General features: G+C 39.2%; 3 protein-coding genes and 1 long non-coding RNA gene across 7 annotated transcripts; 1 reads left to right on the forward strand and 3 right to left on the reverse strand.

Moving 5' to 3' along the window:
• Nucleotides 1–107: 107 nt before the first annotated feature.
• Nucleotides 108–8,427, reverse strand: LOC103440063 (ATP-dependent DNA helicase SRS2-like protein At4g25120). The gene is made up of 28 exons (XM_029106031.2): nucleotides 8,090–8,427; nucleotides 7,403–7,982; nucleotides 7,132–7,295; nucleotides 6,848–7,046; nucleotides 6,632–6,688; nucleotides 6,443–6,548; nucleotides 6,224–6,357; nucleotides 6,025–6,099; nucleotides 5,746–5,871; nucleotides 5,522–5,653; nucleotides 5,349–5,432; nucleotides 4,925–5,038; nucleotides 4,663–4,763; nucleotides 4,458–4,524; nucleotides 4,023–4,073; nucleotides 3,787–3,864; nucleotides 3,391–3,600; nucleotides 3,217–3,255; nucleotides 2,930–3,001; nucleotides 2,725–2,811; nucleotides 2,596–2,652; nucleotides 2,264–2,469; nucleotides 2,077–2,170; nucleotides 1,813–1,863; nucleotides 1,592–1,654; nucleotides 1,311–1,370; nucleotides 1,008–1,070; nucleotides 108–897 (listed from the first exon to the last, which is right to left on the reverse strand). Exons 1-28 carry the CDS (start codon nucleotides 8,242–8,244, stop codon nucleotides 808–810), a joined length of 3,315 nt encoding a protein of 1,104 aa, XP_028961864.2. The 5' UTR covers nucleotides 8,245–8,427; the 3' UTR covers nucleotides 108–807.
• A 2,231-nt stretch (nucleotides 8,428–10,658) lies between these two features.
• LOC103420830 (uncharacterized) lies at nucleotides 10,659–12,729 on the forward strand. Of its 2 annotated transcripts, XR_011583141.1 has the most exons (7): nucleotides 10,659–10,873; nucleotides 10,971–11,063; nucleotides 11,152–11,401; nucleotides 11,528–11,624; nucleotides 12,049–12,165; nucleotides 12,271–12,336; nucleotides 12,472–12,646. XR_011583141.1 is itself a non-coding variant. In XM_029106042.2 (6 exons), the coding sequence occupies exons 1-6, from the start codon at nucleotides 10,711–10,713 to the stop codon at nucleotides 12,667–12,669; spliced, it is 867 nt and encodes a 288-aa protein (XP_028961875.1). In that variant the 5' UTR covers nucleotides 10,660–10,710; the 3' UTR covers nucleotides 12,670–12,729. The 2 variants fall into 2 exon arrangements, 1 of the variants encoding a protein (XP_028961875.1); XM_029106042.2 differs by lacking the exon at nucleotides 12,049–12,165 and having other exon boundaries at nucleotides 10,660–10,873; nucleotides 12,472–12,729.
• A 257-nt stretch (nucleotides 12,730–12,986) lies between these two features.
• On the reverse strand, nucleotides 12,987–16,212 carry LOC103439575 (protein ORANGE, chloroplastic). Its single transcript, XM_008378136.4, has 7 exons — nucleotides 16,036–16,212; nucleotides 15,810–15,926; nucleotides 15,582–15,668; nucleotides 15,299–15,375; nucleotides 14,752–14,879; nucleotides 13,883–14,019; nucleotides 12,987–13,687 (listed from the first exon to the last, which is right to left on the reverse strand). Exons 1-7 carry the CDS (start codon nucleotides 16,102–16,104, stop codon nucleotides 13,610–13,612), a joined length of 693 nt encoding a protein of 230 aa, XP_008376358.2. The 5' UTR covers nucleotides 16,105–16,212; the 3' UTR covers nucleotides 12,987–13,609.
• Nucleotides 16,213–19,314: 3,102 nt separating this feature from the next.
• Nucleotides 19,315–20,917, reverse strand: LOC114825906 (uncharacterized). Of its 3 annotated transcripts, XR_011583144.1 has the most exons (5): nucleotides 20,653–20,917; nucleotides 20,481–20,531; nucleotides 20,124–20,191; nucleotides 19,966–20,036; nucleotides 19,315–19,882 (listed from the first exon to the last, which is right to left on the reverse strand). It is a non-coding gene; the product is annotated as an uncharacterized lncRNA (long non-coding RNA). The 3 variants fall into 3 exon arrangements; XR_011583145.1 differs by lacking the exon at nucleotides 20,653–20,917 and having other exon boundaries at nucleotides 20,323–20,506; XR_011583143.1 differs by lacking the exons at nucleotides 20,124–20,191; nucleotides 20,481–20,531; nucleotides 20,653–20,917 and having other exon boundaries at nucleotides 19,966–20,104.
• Between the last annotated feature and the right edge of the window lie 228 nt (nucleotides 20,918–21,145).

The raw sequence follows: 21,145 nt of genomic DNA on the forward strand, positions 1-21,145 counted from the left end.
CATTTATTATGTAAGTAATTCATTTTGTATGTATCATCATATATATTAGGCACATTTTATCATAGGTGATTTTGTGAAAAATTAATAAAAAGTTACAATATTAACAATAGATCAATAATATTTATGTTAATTATAAATAGGCTAACCATGTATTATGATACTTAAATGCATTTAAAATAAATAAAAATTACAAAATCTACTACTACAGCTAGCATTCACTTCAACTAAAGCAATACGTAGTTTTTATATTTGGAATAAGTCATACGAATCAGAGACATGAAGAGGTGTAAGAACTGTGAATGTCCAACAACAAAGACTTCGGAGTTTGTTGTCGAATATCTGCAGCGCATCATTTCTGATAGATCAAATCGAGCCAATTCCCGCAAACTCCAATCCCACCACCACCTTTCAAGCCGGACTCAGCCCTCCGGGCGGCATTTGGCAGGACAGCACTGGATCAAACAAGATTGAGACTGGCAGTGGGAGCAATGAACGAGCACACTCAGCAGGGAAGTCCATCATGGGTTCTAACCACACATTGTTTCTCTACTTTGTGGCTTCCAACACGATTGGATTTTTTGTTTCACTTTACATGATCAATGTCCTCACCAGCAATTTCCCTCTGCAGTTGGAGCTTCAAATTTGTATTGTCGCGATGTACAGCACGTACAACACTGCAGTTTTCAGCATTGCACCGGAGAACGTGCGCTTCTTCGTCCTTCTGTTCTCTGTAGTTTTCCCAACTTTGGTTACACTTGCTGTCCAAAATGATCGTCTTTCGACATACATCACAATGGCGATCTTTAATCATAATGACTTGTACTGCTCGATCAAACGAGACGCATGGAGGCGCGACGTAGGAGCCACGGTGCAGCCCAAACTTTGCAGATAAGAAATCTGGTAATTCACAGCATCACAAACATGTTACTGGGTCTCCTGACCATCGTAGATGCCAATGTGTGCACAAGGAAAGGAGTAAGGTAATCAAATGCTTGAGTCTTGTGTACCTGTTTCGGTGTTGGTTCGGATGAACCCATTGAGTTCTCGATCCTTAACTTCTGGAAATGCTCCTGAAAGCATAAATATATGTACGGATTTAAACCAATGGCAAATGGACATAATTTACGGACAATGATTGAAGAAAATACAGATATAAACGCCTCAGTATTCCATTGACGAAAGTTCTAGATTTGATGAATCAAACGTCCCACGTTGAGACTGCGTTAAGGCAAATGGTTCTCAAACACAAAGCAATAGTTTGCTACCGAAAACAACCAAAGTCTGACAAAGGGAACCGTCTTACACCTAACCTGTTTTTCCCTCATCAAATGAGCGCGTTGATCTGCAGGTATTTTCTGCCATCTCAAAACCTGTTACAAAGAAATATAACGTTGATGTTGAGCTGGATAGCATATTATACCAATTATGTGTACAAACCTATTGAAATAAAGTAGCTGTAGTTGCATATTACGACAGATATTAACGAAAACAAAAGAAGGCTCGCCTATTCAAGATCCTAAATCCCATGATTCTTTTGTTTTTAGTTTCAGAAATTTTCAGAGCACAAACTGGAAAGTACCAAGATACTTACATATTGGGCATAATGAAATGCATCTTCATCTTTCAAGCAAGATTTCAGTGAGCGCAAACCATCCTGGGAGTTACATAAGTCAATCAGTAATATAAAAACGTAGATGCATCACATCCAAACACAAGTATTCAAACACCAACAACTTCTTCATGCGGTGAGGCATGTTAAAAAATAGGGAAGAACAGTTATTGAATAGGAAGTTAAAGGACTAAATTTATGACCTTGTGTTTGTAGTTCTTGGCTCGTATGCGTTCATCTATTACAAAACCAATCTGTAACAGGTACAACAGAAAATATAAGCAGTAGTCAGAACATTAAGCATCGGCATTCAAATTGCCGCCAATCCAAAGTTAAAAGTCTAAAGGCAAAACAGTATGATTCTTATCTCTCAAACAAAAATGAAACTATACCCCGGTCTCAGACATAAATGAAATAAGTTCTACTGCCTCAACTGAGTACTGTGATTATATATAAATCCAATTCACCTTGTCAAGTAATCTCTTAGGATCTTGAAATGCTTGCTTCTTAGCCCAGTCATTAAATACATGCGAGATAATCGATCTCTCATCCACACTGAATCTATTGCACAGTGACAGGAGAATAAAGTCAAACATGAACATAACCAACCAAAAATGCTAGTTATAATAGTACACCCATAATTGCAAGCAAAACCTTTTTAAGAAGCCATTTCCATGGTTTTCCTCCCCAAATTCCATCAATTCTGCAGAGGCAACGTCAAATTTACTATGATGGAGATCATTTTGCACCATAACAACTTCAGAAGGTAGGAGATTTGGTTTGAGATCATCTGTTGACGGAGTAGTTTCTTTTGAAGTGTCATGATGCTTTGATTGCAAGCCTTCTGTACTTACGTCAGCCTACAAAACAAAAATTGCATTCATCCACACTAGACTTAATAAGATTAGAAACACTTCAGATTCTTCACTATTTGTAAGTTTGACTAAACAGCAGAACAACTGAGGATAATGAACAGTAATACACACCTGGACTTCTCGTAGATGATTTGGAATTTCTTTCAGAAATCGCGAAGGTTGAAGCATCTGAAGGAGCCACCTTCTCAGTCAGAGCAACAACAACAAATAAGGAGGACAGGAATTCAAGCTAAAACGAACCTGCCAACTGGAATCCATCGTAACATAAAGAATGAAAAGCTTTTTTCGAGCACGAGTCATTGCAACATATAATAGGCGTCTTTCCTCCTATGATTAGAGTGGGATTATTGAGTTATTGACCAAAAGAAAAAAGAGTGGAATTATTGTGACAAACACTTCAAAGCTCTGCATATAACTGAAAAATGTTGAACAATTTACCACACACCTCAATGGAGGTCCCATTTTCTTTTGCAACGCCATTGAATTCATGCAACAACGGAATCTCAGATTCATTTACCTGTGTTATTGGCATGAGCATTAAAGCAAGCTAAGATGATTTGAAGAGGTTGATATTGTCATGAATATAGTAGAATAGAATACCAATTTCAAGCCATCAATTAGGTATAGCATTGGCATGTTTAATCCGTAAATCTAATGACAGAACACCTCAACTCTACACATAAATAAATAAACAACCTGAAAAATATTACAGCCACTTGTTAAGGCAAATACCTTAATTATGAAAACTATATCCCACTCTAAACCTTTTGACTGCAAGAGAATGAAAAAGAAAGACAGTAAGCCAAGAATGTTTTGTAGAACTCCAAAGGAAGTCCAATAGGGAAATCATCGCAAGTATAAGAGTTAGCGAGGTTCGCATAAGAGGATATCAAAAAGATCTAGAACCTGATGAATAGTAGTCAAAGTGACAGAACTTTGGTTGTCATGTCTTCGGGAGTGAAAATTTTCACTCTCCCGCTCAGATATGTAGTCGATGAAAGCTTTGAGTAAATTAACGCAGCCTTTTTCTTCTGCTACGACTTCTCTCTCCCCTTTTCCCGCAACAAAATGAGTTGATAAGAAATCAGATACGTCGTCTAGTAGGTACTGAAGAACCTGCAATGAGAATAATCGCATCAAAACAACAGGGTTGGACCAAGATTTAAGTGACAACAATGATTAACTAACTAAAATAGAGAAATTATTCATTTAAGACCTTGTTGACTGAAAAAAGGGTTTTCCAAGCAGCGGGTCATTTAAGCTTATTGTATAAATGACAATCATCACAAACGGCAAACTTACAGATCTCACGTCATTGTCTTCATTCAGCAGTTTTCCTCCATCTACATCAACGACTGCACGTTGCTCAAGAAGGTACTTCTAAAAACTGAAAGTCAAACGATAAATTATTAAGAAGCATTGAATATAAGCATGAAACGAAGAAAATGTTATGGAATGGTGATCCTCATCCTCAAAGATGATTAAAAGCAATTTGATTCAAAAATGACATATCAACTCTGGAGAAATGGAAGACAAACCTGTGGTACCATATTCGCAACTGAGGTTATGACAGCTGAAATCGATTGTTCCTGTGTGCATTGATAAGTGAGACTACCATAGAGATTCACAACTAAATAAAGACAGGTATTCCACAGAACAACCTTTACCTCTTTGGAAACACAGATCTAACAAAAACTATAACATTTTGGATTAATATTGACGAATCAAGAATAATGCAAGGGAGCAAGAGATACTCTTCCTTCTAATAACAAGGAGGCGTGAAAAGTTTACAGAGTTCCAACAATTAGAGAACTAAAATCAAACTAAAAAAATCACCAAAGTAGACAGAATCCCACTTCGCCAAAAATTTGAAAATATATCCTTTTTATCCATTGAGATTCATGAACTACTACTACTACATCATGCCAATAAGCAATGCGTAAGAGGTGCTACAATTTACCGAATATATTTACCCTGAGAACAAGTTTTGAAATCATCTCTAGTGTTAACAGCACCTTGCGTCCTTGGGTAAGCTGAGTCCTATTATCAAGTAAAGAGACCAATCAGTACATATCCAAAAGATCTTAAATGCTTGTAATACCAAATAAGAAAGAAACATGAGTATATCTTGAATTAACAATGCAAAAATGTAATGTTAAAGCATCTTGTCATACAGACCTCTTCAAGGTACCAGAAATTTTGGCACTAAAGATGTCACAAGCAGCTGATATGAAGCTGCATTTTCTGTGAGTTGAAATTTTGTCAATATAATCAATCACCTGAAGAGAGAGAGAGAGAAAGACAGTGATATCCAGAGATGTGAGCCTAAATGCTGAGTGTGTAAAAAAAGAAGATTAAATGGATAGCAAGAATATACAACTTTAATGCTGAAAAGAACATTGAATATGATGCTCATTCATCATTGCCATTGAACGTGTACCTTCTTCTTTTCCTCTTTCTCAAAAGCAAGTAGAGCCTTGAAGACTCGCCTATATGATCCATCATCACAACCAGGCAAAGTTGTTTTAATCATAGCAACAATGGCTCTAACTACCTGCCATAAGAAACATGCTACATCAACAAGATCACAGAGTGTACCAGAAACCGTAATGTAGCAAAATCTTAGATAAAATAGCTGGCCAAAAGGGAATGGAAAAGCAAGCACAAAAAACAATGAAAAGGACCAGTGATGCCAAAATTCTGGTGGAAAAGGTGAAAAGCTTACGTCTATTACAGTTCTTGTATGCATTCTTTATAACTTAAGTTCTACGCAGCAAAAACCACCTTATGCACAACAATATTGGAAAAATTAGATACATACAACTGAGAAGATAGGTTTTCATAGCTGGACAAGTGCTAACTACCTTCTTCCTATAAACTGCCACTCCATGAACATTAAATGGTATTTTCCTTTCACGCAAGGCTGTCTGGAAGACTTTTCCTGATACCTGTAGTATAAAATACAAAAGAAAATGTGAGCAAAATGTCTTATATGATTCACCTCATTCACATTAGCACTAAGGCAAGTACGCTTGACCTGCCTCCGGTAAAGGATTGCTATATTTCCATAGGAGCACCCTGCTTCTGACCGTTTAGATGCAGTCTCCAGGATCTTGTCGACAACAAAGGCGCATTGTGCATCCTCATTGTGACTTTCCTTGATAATTACCTACATTTTGCCAGTAAAACCGGTGTCACTAACTAAAAGGACTGAAAAATGACATCAAATTGTACTTGTTGGAGCAAGGAAAGATTAAGTACCTTAGACCCAGAAGAATTGTCCGTGTCAACATTCTTTAGTTGGCATCGCTTCTTATTGTTTTTTATAACAGAAGATGCAGCTTCCACAATATAGCGTGTGGACCGAAAGTTTTTATTAAGCCTAATCTGAACCATAAAGTTATGTCAAATCCCACAGAACCCCATAAAATAAAACTTACTTTCCTGTAATTGTACAATATATTTGTTCTATACTATATATAATGAAAAAAGACACTGTGAATGACATAAGATAACATAGCAGTCAAGTGCGAAGCGAACCTCTTTGTTATTTGAAAAATCTTTACGAAAAGAATCAAATCCAGAAATGTCCGCCCCATTGAAACTGAAAATGGACTGCAGCAGGATATATGTTATTTGATTTAGAAAAGATAAGGGCTGGATTAAAATGAGCTGAGAGAGAGAGAGAGGGAGAGAGGGAGCAATAACATTGGATTTCCATAATAAATCAACAACATGCCTGATCATCATCACCAACAATGGTTATGTGGTTATGAGAGGCGAGAATCCGCAAAAGACTATATTGCATAGCACTTGTGTCTTGAAACTCGTCTATTACAATAGCTTTCCATGACTCCTGGCACTCCTTCAACACTAATTAAAAGAACACCATGTATCAACATTTAGCATTACTTGTAAAACTAGATAAATCAATGAAATATACTTAGATGATAGAGACCTTCAGGAAAATCACTTAGCAGCTTCACAGAGCAGCTAATTAAGTCGTGGTAGTCCAAAGCGTTGCACGATTTCAAGATATCATTGTAATTCCTAAGAATTTCACCCTGATTCAGATTGAGAGCTAAAACTCATAAGCAATAGTTTCAAAGAACTGAAATCATATCTGAAATTCTAGTTCTGAGCGTACTCCTGTCACATCACCCATTCTTCGGCATTCAGCGGGAGTCTTTCCAGAAGCTTTTGCCTGAAACATAAATAAATTTATTGCCTAATGCCACATATTGTAAGACACACCATTGTATTGGTCATTCTAGCTTGATTGTAGCTAATATTTTTTAAATCGAATGATTAGAGTTCTTAATCCACAATAATCTGAACATTAAATTTGGTATTCAAGACTGACCTGTGTCACAAACTTCAGCCATTTCTTTGATGCATCCTTAAAATGATGTGGAGATGTTACGCCGTTAGACTCTTCCCCATCTATAGCAACATTAAGATTCGTTTTACTCTTTTCATCTTCTGATAAACGCACAGCTTCAATGATTGCTCTTCTCTGTTGCCCATGTCCATATATCAAAAATTCTGGTCTGCGCTCGAGTCTAAAACACAAGGCAACATAACAGACTCAGCTATACCACCATATGTATGGTGTTCAAAATCAAGGGAGGTGAATCAATAGCTTACTTCTCAGCATGTGATCGGCAAAGTTGCAATGAAAATGAATGAAATGTACTGATTGTTAGTAGTTTTGCCGTTGCTTTCCCAGTCACAGATCCAATTCGATCTCTCATCTCGGAAGCTGCTGCTGTAGTGAAAGTCATTGCTAGAACGTTCGACGTGCTAATGCCCTAAGAACACCCAAAAAAAAAAAACGAATAAGATTTCGATCATAAACAAGAAATGTAGAGAAACAGACAATTATGAAAGAAAAAGTTAAGAGGGAAAGTAGCAACACCTCATTGAGCAGCATTAGAACGCGCCCAACTATCGTTGAAGTCTTTCCACTTCCAGGGCCGGCAACAATCATCAAAGGTACTGAACTATCGCTGCAAGCTGCCTCGAGCTGCCTTTCGTTGAGAGAAAGCAAATACTTCAAATACTCATCCGGCATGTTAGGCAATCCATGGTTAACAGAATCTGTTTGGTTTTCACTACTCAAAGGCGGCGCTGATGCGGCACTAACGACACTACCACAACTCCCAATATCATCACGCTGAATGTCCACACTCGTTTTCTGCTCGATTAAAGCGTCAATTTCCTGCAAAATACTCTCATCGAAATCATCATCGTTAAGAATTCCAGATGCAGAGAAAGAATCAAATGAAGTCAGAAACTGCGGTTGTCTGATTGGAGTTGTGAAAGAATCCGATTTTGACACGCTTGATTCGGTCCGGCTAACGCTTAAGCTCCCGGAACACGAAGCACTGCCATATTCACCACGCGCTGAATTGTACCGGCTTGCGGAAATCGGAGGCGGTGTTCTTTGAACTCTATTGAGCTGAGTTGGCGTTTGGATTCCATTTCCGCCACAGATTCTGGAATTTGAAAAACACAATTGAATTGATTTAAATTGAAGCAAGAAAACGGCCGAGTAGCAAAAAAATAGTAAGAAGATGAAACCTTTGATTCCTGAACGACTTACTTGGTATGAGGGAGGTGATGATCAGGTGAAACGGCGTCGTTGCGGGGGCGTTTGCGATCAATGAGGGCCTTGGCGGCTCTGCAATTCCGAGAGATGCGGTTTCTTTGTTCCGCCGTGAGCCCTCCGCCGTACGCCTGAACGTTTTCCTTGGACATTGCTTCGAAGATTCCAACGGAGGATTTGGCCTGACGGCCTGACCAGGCTGATAACAGTGTAAAACCTTAGGAGCTAAGGAAAAACTAAGAGAGAGATCGTAGAGAGGGGAAAGTTTTTTGTTTTTTGGAAACTTAGAGAGGGAAAGTTTGTTAAACCTGCATAATATTCTTTTCGTTCAACTTGTCTACAATAATTACCACTCTTGGTATTTATACATTTGTAACACACCTCACTAACTAACTAAGACCACTACCAATCATACATAAACACTTGTCATAATCCTATGCACTCATAGTATCATCACTCTAACATCCCCCTCAAGCTCGTGTGGCAGATTGCCAAGTATGAAATTGGAACAATTACGAGTGAACTGGGGTGAACACAAGCCTTTGGTGAACATGTCGGCATATTGATCTGCAGAGGTAACAAACTGCAAAATAATTGTCCTTCGATGAACTCTTTCACGAACAAAGTGGCAATCAATCTCTATATGTTTGGCTTTAGAGTGCAATACAGGATTAGTCGCAAGAGCCATTGCTGAAATGTTATCACAATTCAAAACTGGAACAGAAGGATAACCAACATGCAAATCTCGAATAAGTTGTTGTATCCAGATAACCTTAGCAGTGGTTGTAGCCATTGCTCTATATTCAGCTTCAGTGGAAGACCTACTCACTGTATGCTGCTTTTTAGAACTCCAAGAGATAGGAGTATCTCCCAAAAAAATGACAAAACCCGTGGTTGAACGACGATCATTGGGATCCCCTGCCCAATCAGCATCTGTATAAGCTTTCAACTAAGATGAACCTAATTTAAAACACAATCCCAAAGACATAGTGCCTCTGAGATATCGCAGAATACGTTTCACAGCAGCAAATAAGTGGCTAAGGGTGAATGCATAAACTGACATACTTGATTGACATAAAAAGAAATATCTAGTCTTGTAAATGTTACGTATTGCAGTGCCCCAACAATACTTTTATAAGTGGTAGGATCAGAAACAGGTTCACTACCATGATTCAGAAGCTTCTAATTAGGATGACAAGGTGTGGGAAAAGGTTTATAGTCCAGCATATGCATATTTTGAAGGAGTTCTTTGACATACTTGGTCTGATGAACAAAGAGTCCCTGATCCTGATACTCAATCTGTAAACCAAGAAAATAATGCAACACACCTAGATCTTTCATGTCAAACTCACTAGTTAACTGACTAATAACATTATGAACCTTCACATCATCATTACTAGTGAGAATGATATCATCAACATATAATAAGAGAACAATAATTGATGAACAATCACACTTGACAAATAATGAAGGATCTGCATATGAGATTGAGAGTTACAAGGAAAAGATATACAAGACTTATTAAGTGTTGCAATGACAATGGAATGTGCAGGATCGCCTAATCAACAATGCCACAATGTAGAAGAAATCTTTTGACCCACAAATGCAACTGGATTAAAAACAGGAGAAATAGACCTCTGTGGTTTGATATGGGAAGTGGATAGACAACATTATTACTCAGCCCTTGGAATAGCACTCTCCCGATGACCTTGTCCTATAGACAGAGAGAAACATCATCAATGATACAACGACACTAATTATCTTTGCACAACTAATTCATAGATAATAAGTGTTGTGATAGTTTTGGAACATGTAACAAAGAGTTTAACTTGAAATTATGTGACTTAGTGAGAAGAGAAGAGGAACCAATATGTTTGATAGCTAAACCTTCACCACTAGCAGTGGTCACAGTATCATTTGATGGATAAATTTGTTGCCATGTGCAAGTTTGACAAATCTGAGGTCATATGGTTAGTTGCTCCCAAGTCAAGAAACCAGAAATCTTGTTGAAGAGTTGAGGATGATGCACCAGCTCGTGCTTGCACAGCAAGAGGAGGATTTTGTGAGGATATAATTGAGAGATACATATGTGGTATGACAGGATACTGAAACTCGAAGCTATTAGACTGTGGAATCATGCCTTGTGAAAGACCACATGGATTCTAGCTAGGTGCTTCACCATATGACCCAGTAGGCATTGGAGTTGGCATAGACGAGGATAAACCCTGAGAGAAATGCTATGATGTGTCTGTGAAATTCTTATTCCGATCAAAGCAAGTAGCAGCAACACGGCAGCCTCTGTGACAAATTTGACATCCATGTTGAAAACAATTCAATGCAGAATGACCTTTGCGATCACATATTTGCATAATGGCCTCTGTGATCACATATTTGCAGAATGGCCTTTGCAACCCTAGAAAGAACAAGGCGCGAAGAAGACCAAATGTGTACGTTTCTCTTTGTTTTTTTTTCCCTCCTAATCGTGCTGTTCGAAATCACGGACCTCGGGCTTGGGCCTAATGGGCCCAATTATGAGGCCTATTATCTCCGGTCTTCTCGTTCTACTTCTAGTTACCCAAATTAAGAACGTGCTGGTTCGCTTTTAGCGCGAGAGAGAAATGGAGGCCCTGATTGCCTCGTACGGAAACTCGTCGTCGGGCTCAGACTCCGAGACGCCGGCTCCACCTCCACCACCACCTCCGGAGCTCAACAACCCTCAAGAACCGACCCCTGCGCTGCCTCCACCTCCTCTGTCACTTCTCGACAGCCCCAATTCCTTCGGTAACCTCTGATTCCCATCAATTTTCATCTTTTAGCTTTCTGTTGTGATGGCTTTTTCCGAGTTGCCCACCAAGTGTTTGATATTTTGCCTCTGAAGGATTTCTGGACTTCTCGGCAAGCGTCCAGCCGAGCAGAGTTCGGAACTTTCCTCACGTCGAAGGGAACTACGCAGTACATGTATACATCCCAGGTTATCAAAATTCTCGAAATTTTCAGCTCCATTAGCAAATGCGATCGCTTTGCACTTAGTTTTTGCTTGTTTAATTGTGTGGTTCCAGTTTATATACCACCAGCACCAAGGAAAGAGATGGCCTTGTTTTTGAACAAGCTAGCTTCTCTGGTGCCTTGTCTCCATGCGGTTGACGTTGACTTCCCGCTTGACATTCTGCGTAAGGACGAGCACAAGCTTGAACAAGTTGCTTTAGGCAGAGAGTTCCATATAAGTCTCGGAAGAACTGTTCCGATTCGGGTGCACCAGATTGATTCCTTGGTGACAATGCTGCGGCAGAAGCTTCAGATTCAGAGGCGGTATGGTTACATTTACATTCTCTTGTCTGCATTGCGTGAATTTAGTTCTGTTATTTAACATAATTCTGTAAGCCTGCAATTTTTTCGTCCATTTTCGGTTTAACACATTTTGTTATTGTGCAACAGGTATTGGATTGATTTTAGCAAGTGGGAGGTTTTTGTTAATGATGATCAGACCCGGACCTTTGTGTCTATCGAAATCATTGCTGCTGGGTTAGCTGAGGTATGATTGCTAGCTTTCTCTCTTGGTGCAATTCTAAATGTTTTCAGTTGTTATATGGGCTTAAGATTTAGTAAGGACTTGCCGAAAGTCATGGGATTTTGAAATATCGATATCTTGCTTGCTTATTAGCTTAGATTTGGTCTTCGATGCACTTGTAACATGAAAAACACAAACGAAAACTAATGCATGATATGCTCATGGTTTTAACATGTGTTGTCCTGGCGTAAATCATGTTCCTAATCCTGTCATGTGAGTATAAGCCTATGAAACTCAGGGCATGTTTGGCGGGCCGGACAAGATTGGAATTGGTATTTCAGACTAGTTAGGTTAGGATTGAACTGGATAGGATAGGTTTTTTTGTCTAAAGATTGGTGTAGACTGTCTTAACCAGACTAGGAACGATGGGATTTAAAACGTGAAACAGATCCGCGACATCCCAACGATGACCCGCCCACCCAACAACTCTGCTCGTGACTTGCAACACCTCTCGTACCCTCCACGCCCCTTGAGGCCCGTCAGACCACTCTGATATCCTGGAGGGGTGAAACGTGGTTACTAGAAGCATACCTGTTTTCGTATTAATGCACAGTTGAAGCAGCTTTCATTGTCTACAAGTCTGAAATATTTCAACTTCCATTGATTTCAGATAACAAAGCAGATTCAAGCTGTGAATGAGGTGTATAAGCTTCACAATCTTCCTGAATTTTACAAGGTTAGCTTTTTCGTGCTTTTCAAACTCGAAATTACTTACTGAATATATGACAATATATTGGAGCAAATGATTGTGCCTGAATGCTACTCATTGCTCAAAAAACTAAATCACTTCATGGGGTGTTGGTGATCACAGGATCCGCGCCCTCACATCTCGGTAGCTTGGGCATTGGGTGACATCGGCAATTCCCTGAAGAAAGTGGTTGAAGAAGAAAGACGAAGATCTACCATCGGAGGATCGTTACAGAAATGTATTTTTACCAGTAAATTCAATGGTATTGAATGTAGGATTGGTAATAAAACACACAAAATATGTAAATTTTCTGAACAATAATGTAGCCATTTAACTATATTGTGAAATTCCGAGAATATATCGCTGAGCATTGGATGAGAAGACATTTCTTCGTTGGTGTCGAACTTCATGCCGAAGGTATAGACACCGTGTAAACGCCATCATCCATGCAGTCTCCTGTGCATTATTTAGTATTGTCTCAGTTTCTCCAAACTTGAATGCTCCTATAAACCCACTCTTGACCTTTCCGTCATCTGCGATTACCGGAAAGCTGGCAAGGATGTTGCCGTTAACCTACCTAACCGGCTAGGATGTTGCCGTCATCTCCAAACTTTAAATACCGGAAAGCCGGCTCCAAACTTCAATGTGCTACTAGTTTTTGTATGCGAGAGCTCCACCTCCATTGTTGTAACAGCATCTGATGCGGACTAGTCCTTCATTCCCGTTACTCTTTGCTATCTCCACTTCGAACTTGGCGTAATGGCTCCCGGCCTCCTCTCCGGTGAAATTGAGAAACCCCGGAGCTGGCGTTTTCATTCTGTTGTCCGTATATCTTGTATTACAAGTATTTGTTGTGCAAAATGCAAGCTAAGTTCAATTTATGTTTATGTGTGTGTGTGTGTTGCCACTTTGTCACTTTTCCAACGTTTTCTCCAAAATTGTGATTTTGGTGAATCCTAATAACAATTCCCTCGTTAATCATTGGGACGAGCACCAAGGCAGTTTTGATTCCGTGCACAACGGCGATACCTCGAAAGAAATTGATTCTAACCCAGAAAGATGTTTTAAATCAAAGTTGAACAAGGGAAGAAAACTTTTGAATCGCAATCACATGTCTGGTCAAATTCTTGAACAGTTGATGTATACAGACGTTCCTTGCTTATGACACGACTTATGAGAGGATGTATGTATTGCATTTGCATCAAAAAAGAGAGAGAAGGTTGTAAGTGGTAAGGGAACGACTACCGATGCCGCTCCACTTCTAATCAAAGGGATCGATCCGAGGGTCGTGTTCACTTGCCATCGCCATTCCAGTGCAAAGGCATGTCGGGCACATTACCTGCCACATTTACAGACGCAATGTTAGATATAGCTGCCATTTGGAAGTCACTTCTCAAAATTTTGCTACTAAATTAATCTTAGACTTCATTTCCAGTGCAATTTTTTGCTACTAAATTAAGCTTGTGAATATAGTACATCTAAGCGGCAGGCACTAAAAGGAATTTAGTATGCAATAAACATTCAACGGACTAACCTTTCCCGCTCCTGAGCAATTTGAACATCGTTCAGTTTTTGGCAGAGATAGGGGTTGGTTTCCGCCATCAGCTGTCGATACTGGTTCAGTAAGAACAAGGGTTCCAGTGCTGGAGCAACGAGCACAAGCAAGATATCCTGCGTAAGTATCAAATACACAGGTAAGTTGACATATGAAACCAATCTGTGTAAACTACACTGTAATAGCAGAAGAATATGCAGTACGAGAGAAAGAGAGAGAGAGAGATTTAGAGAGAGAAGTTAATACTTCATATGTAATATTTTCTATATCATCAATCTTACAATATTAAGACTATATACTATATGAAACTGCTAACTAACTCTAACAACCTCTCTAACAACCTTTCTAATCTTTTGACAAGTGTCTTCATATTCTACCATTGGATTACTATCCTTAACATCCCCCCTCAAGCTCAGGAGAGGTAGAATCCAAACTGAGATTGCGACAATGAATCTGAAAGAGAGGAGCAGATAATCCCTTGGTCAGTATGTCTGCATATTGCTCACTGGAAGACACAAACTGAACAAGCAACTGCTTCTTTGCAACTCGTTCGCGAACAAAATGAATATCAACCTCAATGTGCTTTGTGCGTTGATGTAGAACTGGATTGGATTAAGCAATTACTGACCTTTGTGCATCTTACTATTCCTACTTCACCAGTTTTGTATTGTGATAATATGTCAGCAATCGCATTAACAACCTCTCTAACAACCTTTCTAATCTTTTGACAAGTGTCTTCATATTCTACCATTGGATTACTATCCTTAACAATCTGAACATCTCCATCGTATATATTTAAAGCTACAGTACATAAAACGAAAAGTCAGAAATAGAGGACATTATCACACCAGTTCCAAGACAATATTTGCATCGTTTATGCTCCTGCTGTTTCACATTGTTTATTTCAACTACCATCAATGCTGAGATCACTCCGACTGCTCCTCCAGAGAATGACGCCACTATGGGATCAACTTGACTGCAGTTTGAAAGTAAAGGAGATCAATAAACAAAACTGTTAACAACATAGTATCAACATTATTTAGCTTCGTTTCAAGAAATATGACATCCTAGGTTTTTCTAATGTGTAAAAATTGAGGATCCTTGACTATATCGGTTCCCAAAGCATTTGATTCCTACGTTACAGACGGAAAACAGTAACAATCGAATTTAAAGATTCATAACACGATAGATGGTAGGTCTCGGGTTCGAGACTTGGGAGCAGCCTCTCCATAAATGGGGGTAAGGCTAGCCGACATTCACCTCTCCCAGACCCTGCGTAAAGCGGGAGCCTTGTGCACTGGGTACGACCTTTTATAACACGATAGATGGTACAAATTTTCAAAACGATAATTACTAGAGAACAGGAGGGTTAATAGCCTGAGATATGAGCAATACCTCAACTGCAACGGCAGATGCATATTTACTATAAAGTCTTTATATGATGTGCCTCCTATTCCCAGCTTCAACTCCAACTGAAAGATGTAAAGGTAATTGTAGGCAAAGAGTTACAAACATAACCGAATCCATGTTTTATAAGCAACAACTACACTTATTTTGTTATGTTTCCTCATTTTTTACTTGCAAATTCCGAACCATATTGTCGGACCAGTAAAAAGAAAATAATGTTTATGATAACTGTTAAAACTAATCACAACAAGTTAATGCATAAAGAACTTACGGAGGGTGCTATGAGGCCACCGAAAAGGATAAACCCCGCAATAATTGAATAACAAACAGCATAATATTGCTTAAGGTTGTCTGAACTCTGCAAGCAATGAATTCACCTTGTGATTAATACTTTGCACAAACACTAGTTTTCGCAATTTTTTATGAATCGACAAAAGGCTACAACAAAATATGGCTAAAACATGTGAAAATACATGTCTTCACAGGGGCACCAGCTTACCAGGGGAGGCAAAAATGGAATGAACGATGGAAAACTAGGAAGTTCGTTTTCTTGATCTTCATTTACCGCTCCAAGCTCTGCACGTTTAATCCGCTGTTGTATCCTCAGCCCGCGAACCTACGCATATCGAAGCTCATTCTTAAAGAACACATTTCTAATGGCAATTGGAGAGTAATTTAAAACATGCTAAACTGAGAAAGTGGTAGCAACAAGCAATTGCTCTCACTTCCTCCATATGCAAGAAAATTTTGTTGCGACGACTCCGAATATTATCTTGAATTTCCTGCAGCTCCATTGTCGCAAAGTCCTGCACTGTTTCAGGCCCCTCTATGATACAAAATCTGCACAATTAAGCATGTAAAAACTAAAAATTACAGGCTATAAAACAATTTCCGTATCATTTTTGGGAGCTCTCTCTCTCTCTCAAACCAGAAGGCAGAGCTTTCTGTTTCTCTTGAGGTTTCTTTCACTGGTAAATTCCAGAGAAGCAGAGAAGAAGGCTCTCTGAGAAATGGCGATGGTGCAAGTGGAGACAAAACAAATGTATATCTTGAAGCACCGAAATTGTGCAGAACACTTGTCAACTACCGAACTCTAGGATTAGGAGAGAGAGAGAGAGAGAGAGTGAGTGACCGGCAAAAAAAAAATGAGGGAAGAATCACCCACATTTAAAAATGATTTTTAGGGGACCTGGTGTCGTTGGATTCGAGTAGTTGTTCGGTATGTCACATTTAAAATTTTATTATCTGATGATAAACGTCGAAACATAAAGATAGGTCATCTCTAACCGAATGAGGACTAAAAAGTCATGTTTAGTACTATAATCCTGCAATGAATTATATTTTAATAAATAATATCAGGTTATATTTTATACCATATCTAACCGAGTGGGTCAAATGATCATATGCCAAACATAGCCTTTTGACAAAAAACTCATCTCCAACCGAGGGGGCTAAATGGTCATAGACCAAACATAATTGCTCAATAATTTATTATTCTAATTGAATTAATATGATTAATTAAATTAAATTACCATATTAAAATAAGATTTCATGATATATTTTGAGTGCCACTTGCCACAATACCGAAGAAAGCATGGTATTATTGCACCTGCCACAAAGTCAAGCTTGACATTCTGCTGCTGGAGGGCTGGCTGGCTAGCTGAAAATGGCCAGCCTGCTGGCCTGATTTGGGAGGTTTTGGCCCAATGGGGCCCCAAGCCCTTTGGCCTAGCCTTCGGTTGGAAACGGTTTTCGTGTTATTCTGAGTTATTTTTAACCCTATGATCCTTTGGCCGGATCGATTGGAGATGACCTTAGGTGTGTTGATTGTCTTTGAGACATCGGAGGTTCTGTGTGATTGAATACTTCACCCTCCTCCAAAGGCGCCACTCTTGAGAAGGTTACTTGCCTCATGCAAACATTGTGAATTGCAAGTGATGAATTGTTCTGATGATGAGGTTTATTTTTTAACTCATTATGTTTCAAGTTTAAACATTTTTCCCTCTCTTAGTGTAAAATATTGTTTGTGATAAAAAAACTTAAAATGAGACACTCTCCTTCATATATAAGATGATCAAGTGTGAGATTAATACTTTTAATGAGTGACTCAATTAACCATTTTCATTTCTTACGCGTTCAAAATTAGACAAATTCTTTGCATACATTTAAAAAAAAAAGATATTAAGGAGAGTATAAAATTATTACATTACGAAGAGAGAGTTTCGAACTCGGGACGTATGAGTAGAACCCTAACGCCTCTCCACTAGGATATTAGACCAATACTGGTCTTGAATTTTTTTGGTGCCCGGAGCGAATGCTCAAAACGTGTCTTTTTCCAGTACAACATAAATTAAAAAGAAATATTTATAGAGGGCTAGAACCCAATCGAAGCTGGGGGACTAGGCCCTTACGCCTATATTATATTACTTACCTAATACAAACATTTCTGATAGATTTCAGAGGCTCTAAATGGTCAAACACTTCGTCCTTCCCAAAACCGTTACTGTTGAGAGGGTTCCTTACCTAATACAAACATTTTACGTTTACTTAGAACTAGAAAAATAAGAATTGCAGGTGATGAATTGCTCTAATGATGATGTTTATTTTTTAACTTATTGTGTTTTAAGTTTAAATAATTCTGTTTCTTTGATATATATATTAGTGTAAAATCATTCGTAATAATAAAAAAAAAGAATAAAAATGATACTCTCATTTATATACAAGTTGATCAAGTGTGAGATTAATAATTTTAATGAGTGAATTAACTATTTTCATTTCTTACGAGTTCAAAATTACACAAATTCTTTGCATACATTTTTTTTTTAAATAGAAAATTTCTATTATTAAGGAGAGAGTCCTAAACTATTAGGTTATGGAATGTGAGTAGAAACCTAACGCCTATCCACTAGGATATTAGACCACCAGAGCTGATCCTGAGATTTTTGGTGCCTGCGTCAAAATATGTCCTTTTCCAGTACAACAATATAAATTAAAAAGAAATATTTAAAGAGGGCTGGAACCCAGTCGAAGCTGGGAGGCTAGGCCCTCACGCCCATATTCTATTACTTGAAGAAACAATATACAACGGGGGGAATCATAGTACCGAAACCCCAACAATAAAAAACAAAGTCACATGCAACCACTCCAAGCAGTCAACTTGGCCATTACATATTGAATCCAAAAGGTTGACGGCCTATTCTCTGCATACAATGCACAGAAGATAACAAGATTACTAATATAAAAAGAACATCTGAAAAGATGAACATATGCATCAACAAATAAGCAGGGGCGGATCCACAGTGGGGTCGTCGGGGTCAAACGACCCCTTGGAAACCATGGAAACAACCTTGAAGCTCCCATATGCGACCTCTTGGAGCTGGGGTTGTCGGGGTTGTCAGGAAGAGGAAGAAGAAGACTCGGCAGGAAGAGGAAGAAGAAGCAGCTCGCGCGACGTGTAGGTTCTGTGTAGAGTTTCTGACCTTTAATTCCCACTTCACAAAGACGAGAGAAAGAGAGAGAGGGAAGGAAAGTCCTCGGGGTGGTGGTGATGTAGACCTTCGTCGGGGTAGTGGTGTGGGTGTGCGTGGGTGTGGATTCGATCGGAGAGAGTGAGAGGGTTAAAGAGTGAAAAAGAGAGAGAGAGAGAGAGAGAGAGAGAGAGAGAGAGAGAGAGAGAGAGAGAGAGAGAGAGAGAGAGAGAGAGAGAGGAGAGTTCGGGGAGATGAGAAGGAGGACAATGGGGACTTGCCCCGTGGCAAGTTGTGATAGGTAGGAAATCCCAAAAAGGGATCCGGATAGGGTAAGTAAGTGGGGACCAAATTGTAAACTTCATTTAACTGTAGGGAAATTGTGAAATTACAAGGAAATCTTTGGGGAGGGGTTTTACAGAAACCCTTCTCAACACTTAAAAGCAAACTGCGTGCTTTTAATCAGGTTTGGCTCTATAATTGAACTTGTAACCATGCCTTTCCCTATGACGGAATTGTGATATGCTTTGCCAGATATTCACAAGGAATTCATTTTTCTTTTTCCAATTGCAAAATATTAGTGAACAAGTTGTTTCTTCTATGAGAGATCCAAGCATAATGGTTGGGTAGATGCAGATGAGAAAATCAGCAGTTGCTGTATTTGGCACAGTAAGATATTAACTCTTACATCTAAATTGAAAAACATGAAAATTTCCTAGTTCTCAAGGTCTCACGTGCATGCTCAGATACATTTGTGCTTCATATTTGTGTGTTTGATTCCGAGAAGGCTGACAAGTTGAAGCAATCTCTTCCTCCATGTTTGAACATTCAGGACCTTTGAACAAGGATTTTGGAGTAGCTGGTTGCGCTATCCTACCAAGACCCGATGAAATGACGATATGCATGCCGTTTCTGTTAAAAAAAAATATCCTTATTGACCCCCCAAACATTATTTCCTGGATCCGCCACTGCAAATAAGTAAACCATTCTAAGTGCAATTTTAGAAGTGATACGCTCCAAGTGTGATATTGGACAGAAGAGCGGCAGCTTCAACCAGTTCTGCTATATCCGGCTGGATGAGAGCTGCTAAAGACATGATTGTTCCCTAATAACATGAATAAATTGAGTAAACACCAAAAGTAGCGCAGCAAGGGAAGGAGATTTGAAGTAGATGAAGAGGTGTAATACCCGTATATGCAGCGCATCATTTCTGATAGATCAAATCGAGCCAATTCCTGCCAACTCCAATGCCGATAATCCTACAGTAAAGCATAAATCTTATTCTCTTCTGATAAAGATGTGTGTCCCTGACTCCAACGTGTTTGACGCACATTCCCTACCCATACATTGAAACCTTCATCTGCAAGGACGAATCCCAGTTATTCTTCTGGAGAATTTAAGAACCATGAATCACCTGGTCAAGAAAAGCCAGTAACCAATTACAATTGAGTTTGAAGCACATAAGAGCCTAATTTAAAATGTATCCCATGGATGTTCATCAATTTACACAATAGTTAGTTTCAAGAAAGGAAATTTCAACAGAACCTGAAAACTTCAGATCAGGGGGCACCAAATAGTGAGCTATACATTCAAAATTTGAAATAATCAACTTAGTGGGACCAATATGTTGAAAAAATTGGAAGGAGCTATGAAAGTAAGGCTTTTCACTAATCAGACGTCCAGAGAATCAATATTTTACTCACGGATCAGTTACGGGGAACACTCCCCACCAAAGCAAACTCTTTCGTCTGAATCTGGAAAACAAGCAGCAGTGGATTTTAACAGTCTGGGTATCTCAAAGTTACTTTAATCACAAATTTAACAATTAAACATATAAATGGGCATTATTTAGTGAAATATTAGTATAGTACTCACTGTGTGCTCGGAACAAGAGTACCCAGAAAGCTCAATGAGCTGCGCACAGAGGACTACAGCGGTGAACGACAGCGACCGATTCTGTAAAATTCAGTCGAGTTTTGGGTGATTTCGGAGGTCAAGAGGCTGATAAGGAAAGCTGCGACCGAAGGGCACTGGTCTGGAAGAAAAGGCTCAGGTCACTGCTGTCCCAATTCGCGAAGGAAGTGCCCCCAAAACAATTTCGGCCCTGGACAGGTGCACTGTTTGCACTGGACCAGGGCCGGCCGGCCCAGGCGATAACGTCCCCCAAACAGTACATATACAGATGCTAGAAATATATTAATGTAACCTGAAACTACTAGAACCATTCAATTCTAGCGTCTACAGCTTTAGCATTAGTTGGTACATGGGACATTCTTCCAAAGAGGGAGATGAGCTCGTTGAGGCTCTTATTTATTCCCCCTCTTGATGTGCCCTTCTAGGCTGCTAATTCCAGACGATCCAATCTCAT

The sequence above is a fragment of the Malus domestica genome, chromosome 07 (genome assembly GCF_042453785.1).
Source record: "Malus domestica chromosome 07, GDT2T_hap1".
Taxonomy (NCBI): Eukaryota; Viridiplantae; Streptophyta; class Magnoliopsida; order Rosales; family Rosaceae; genus Malus; species Malus domestica.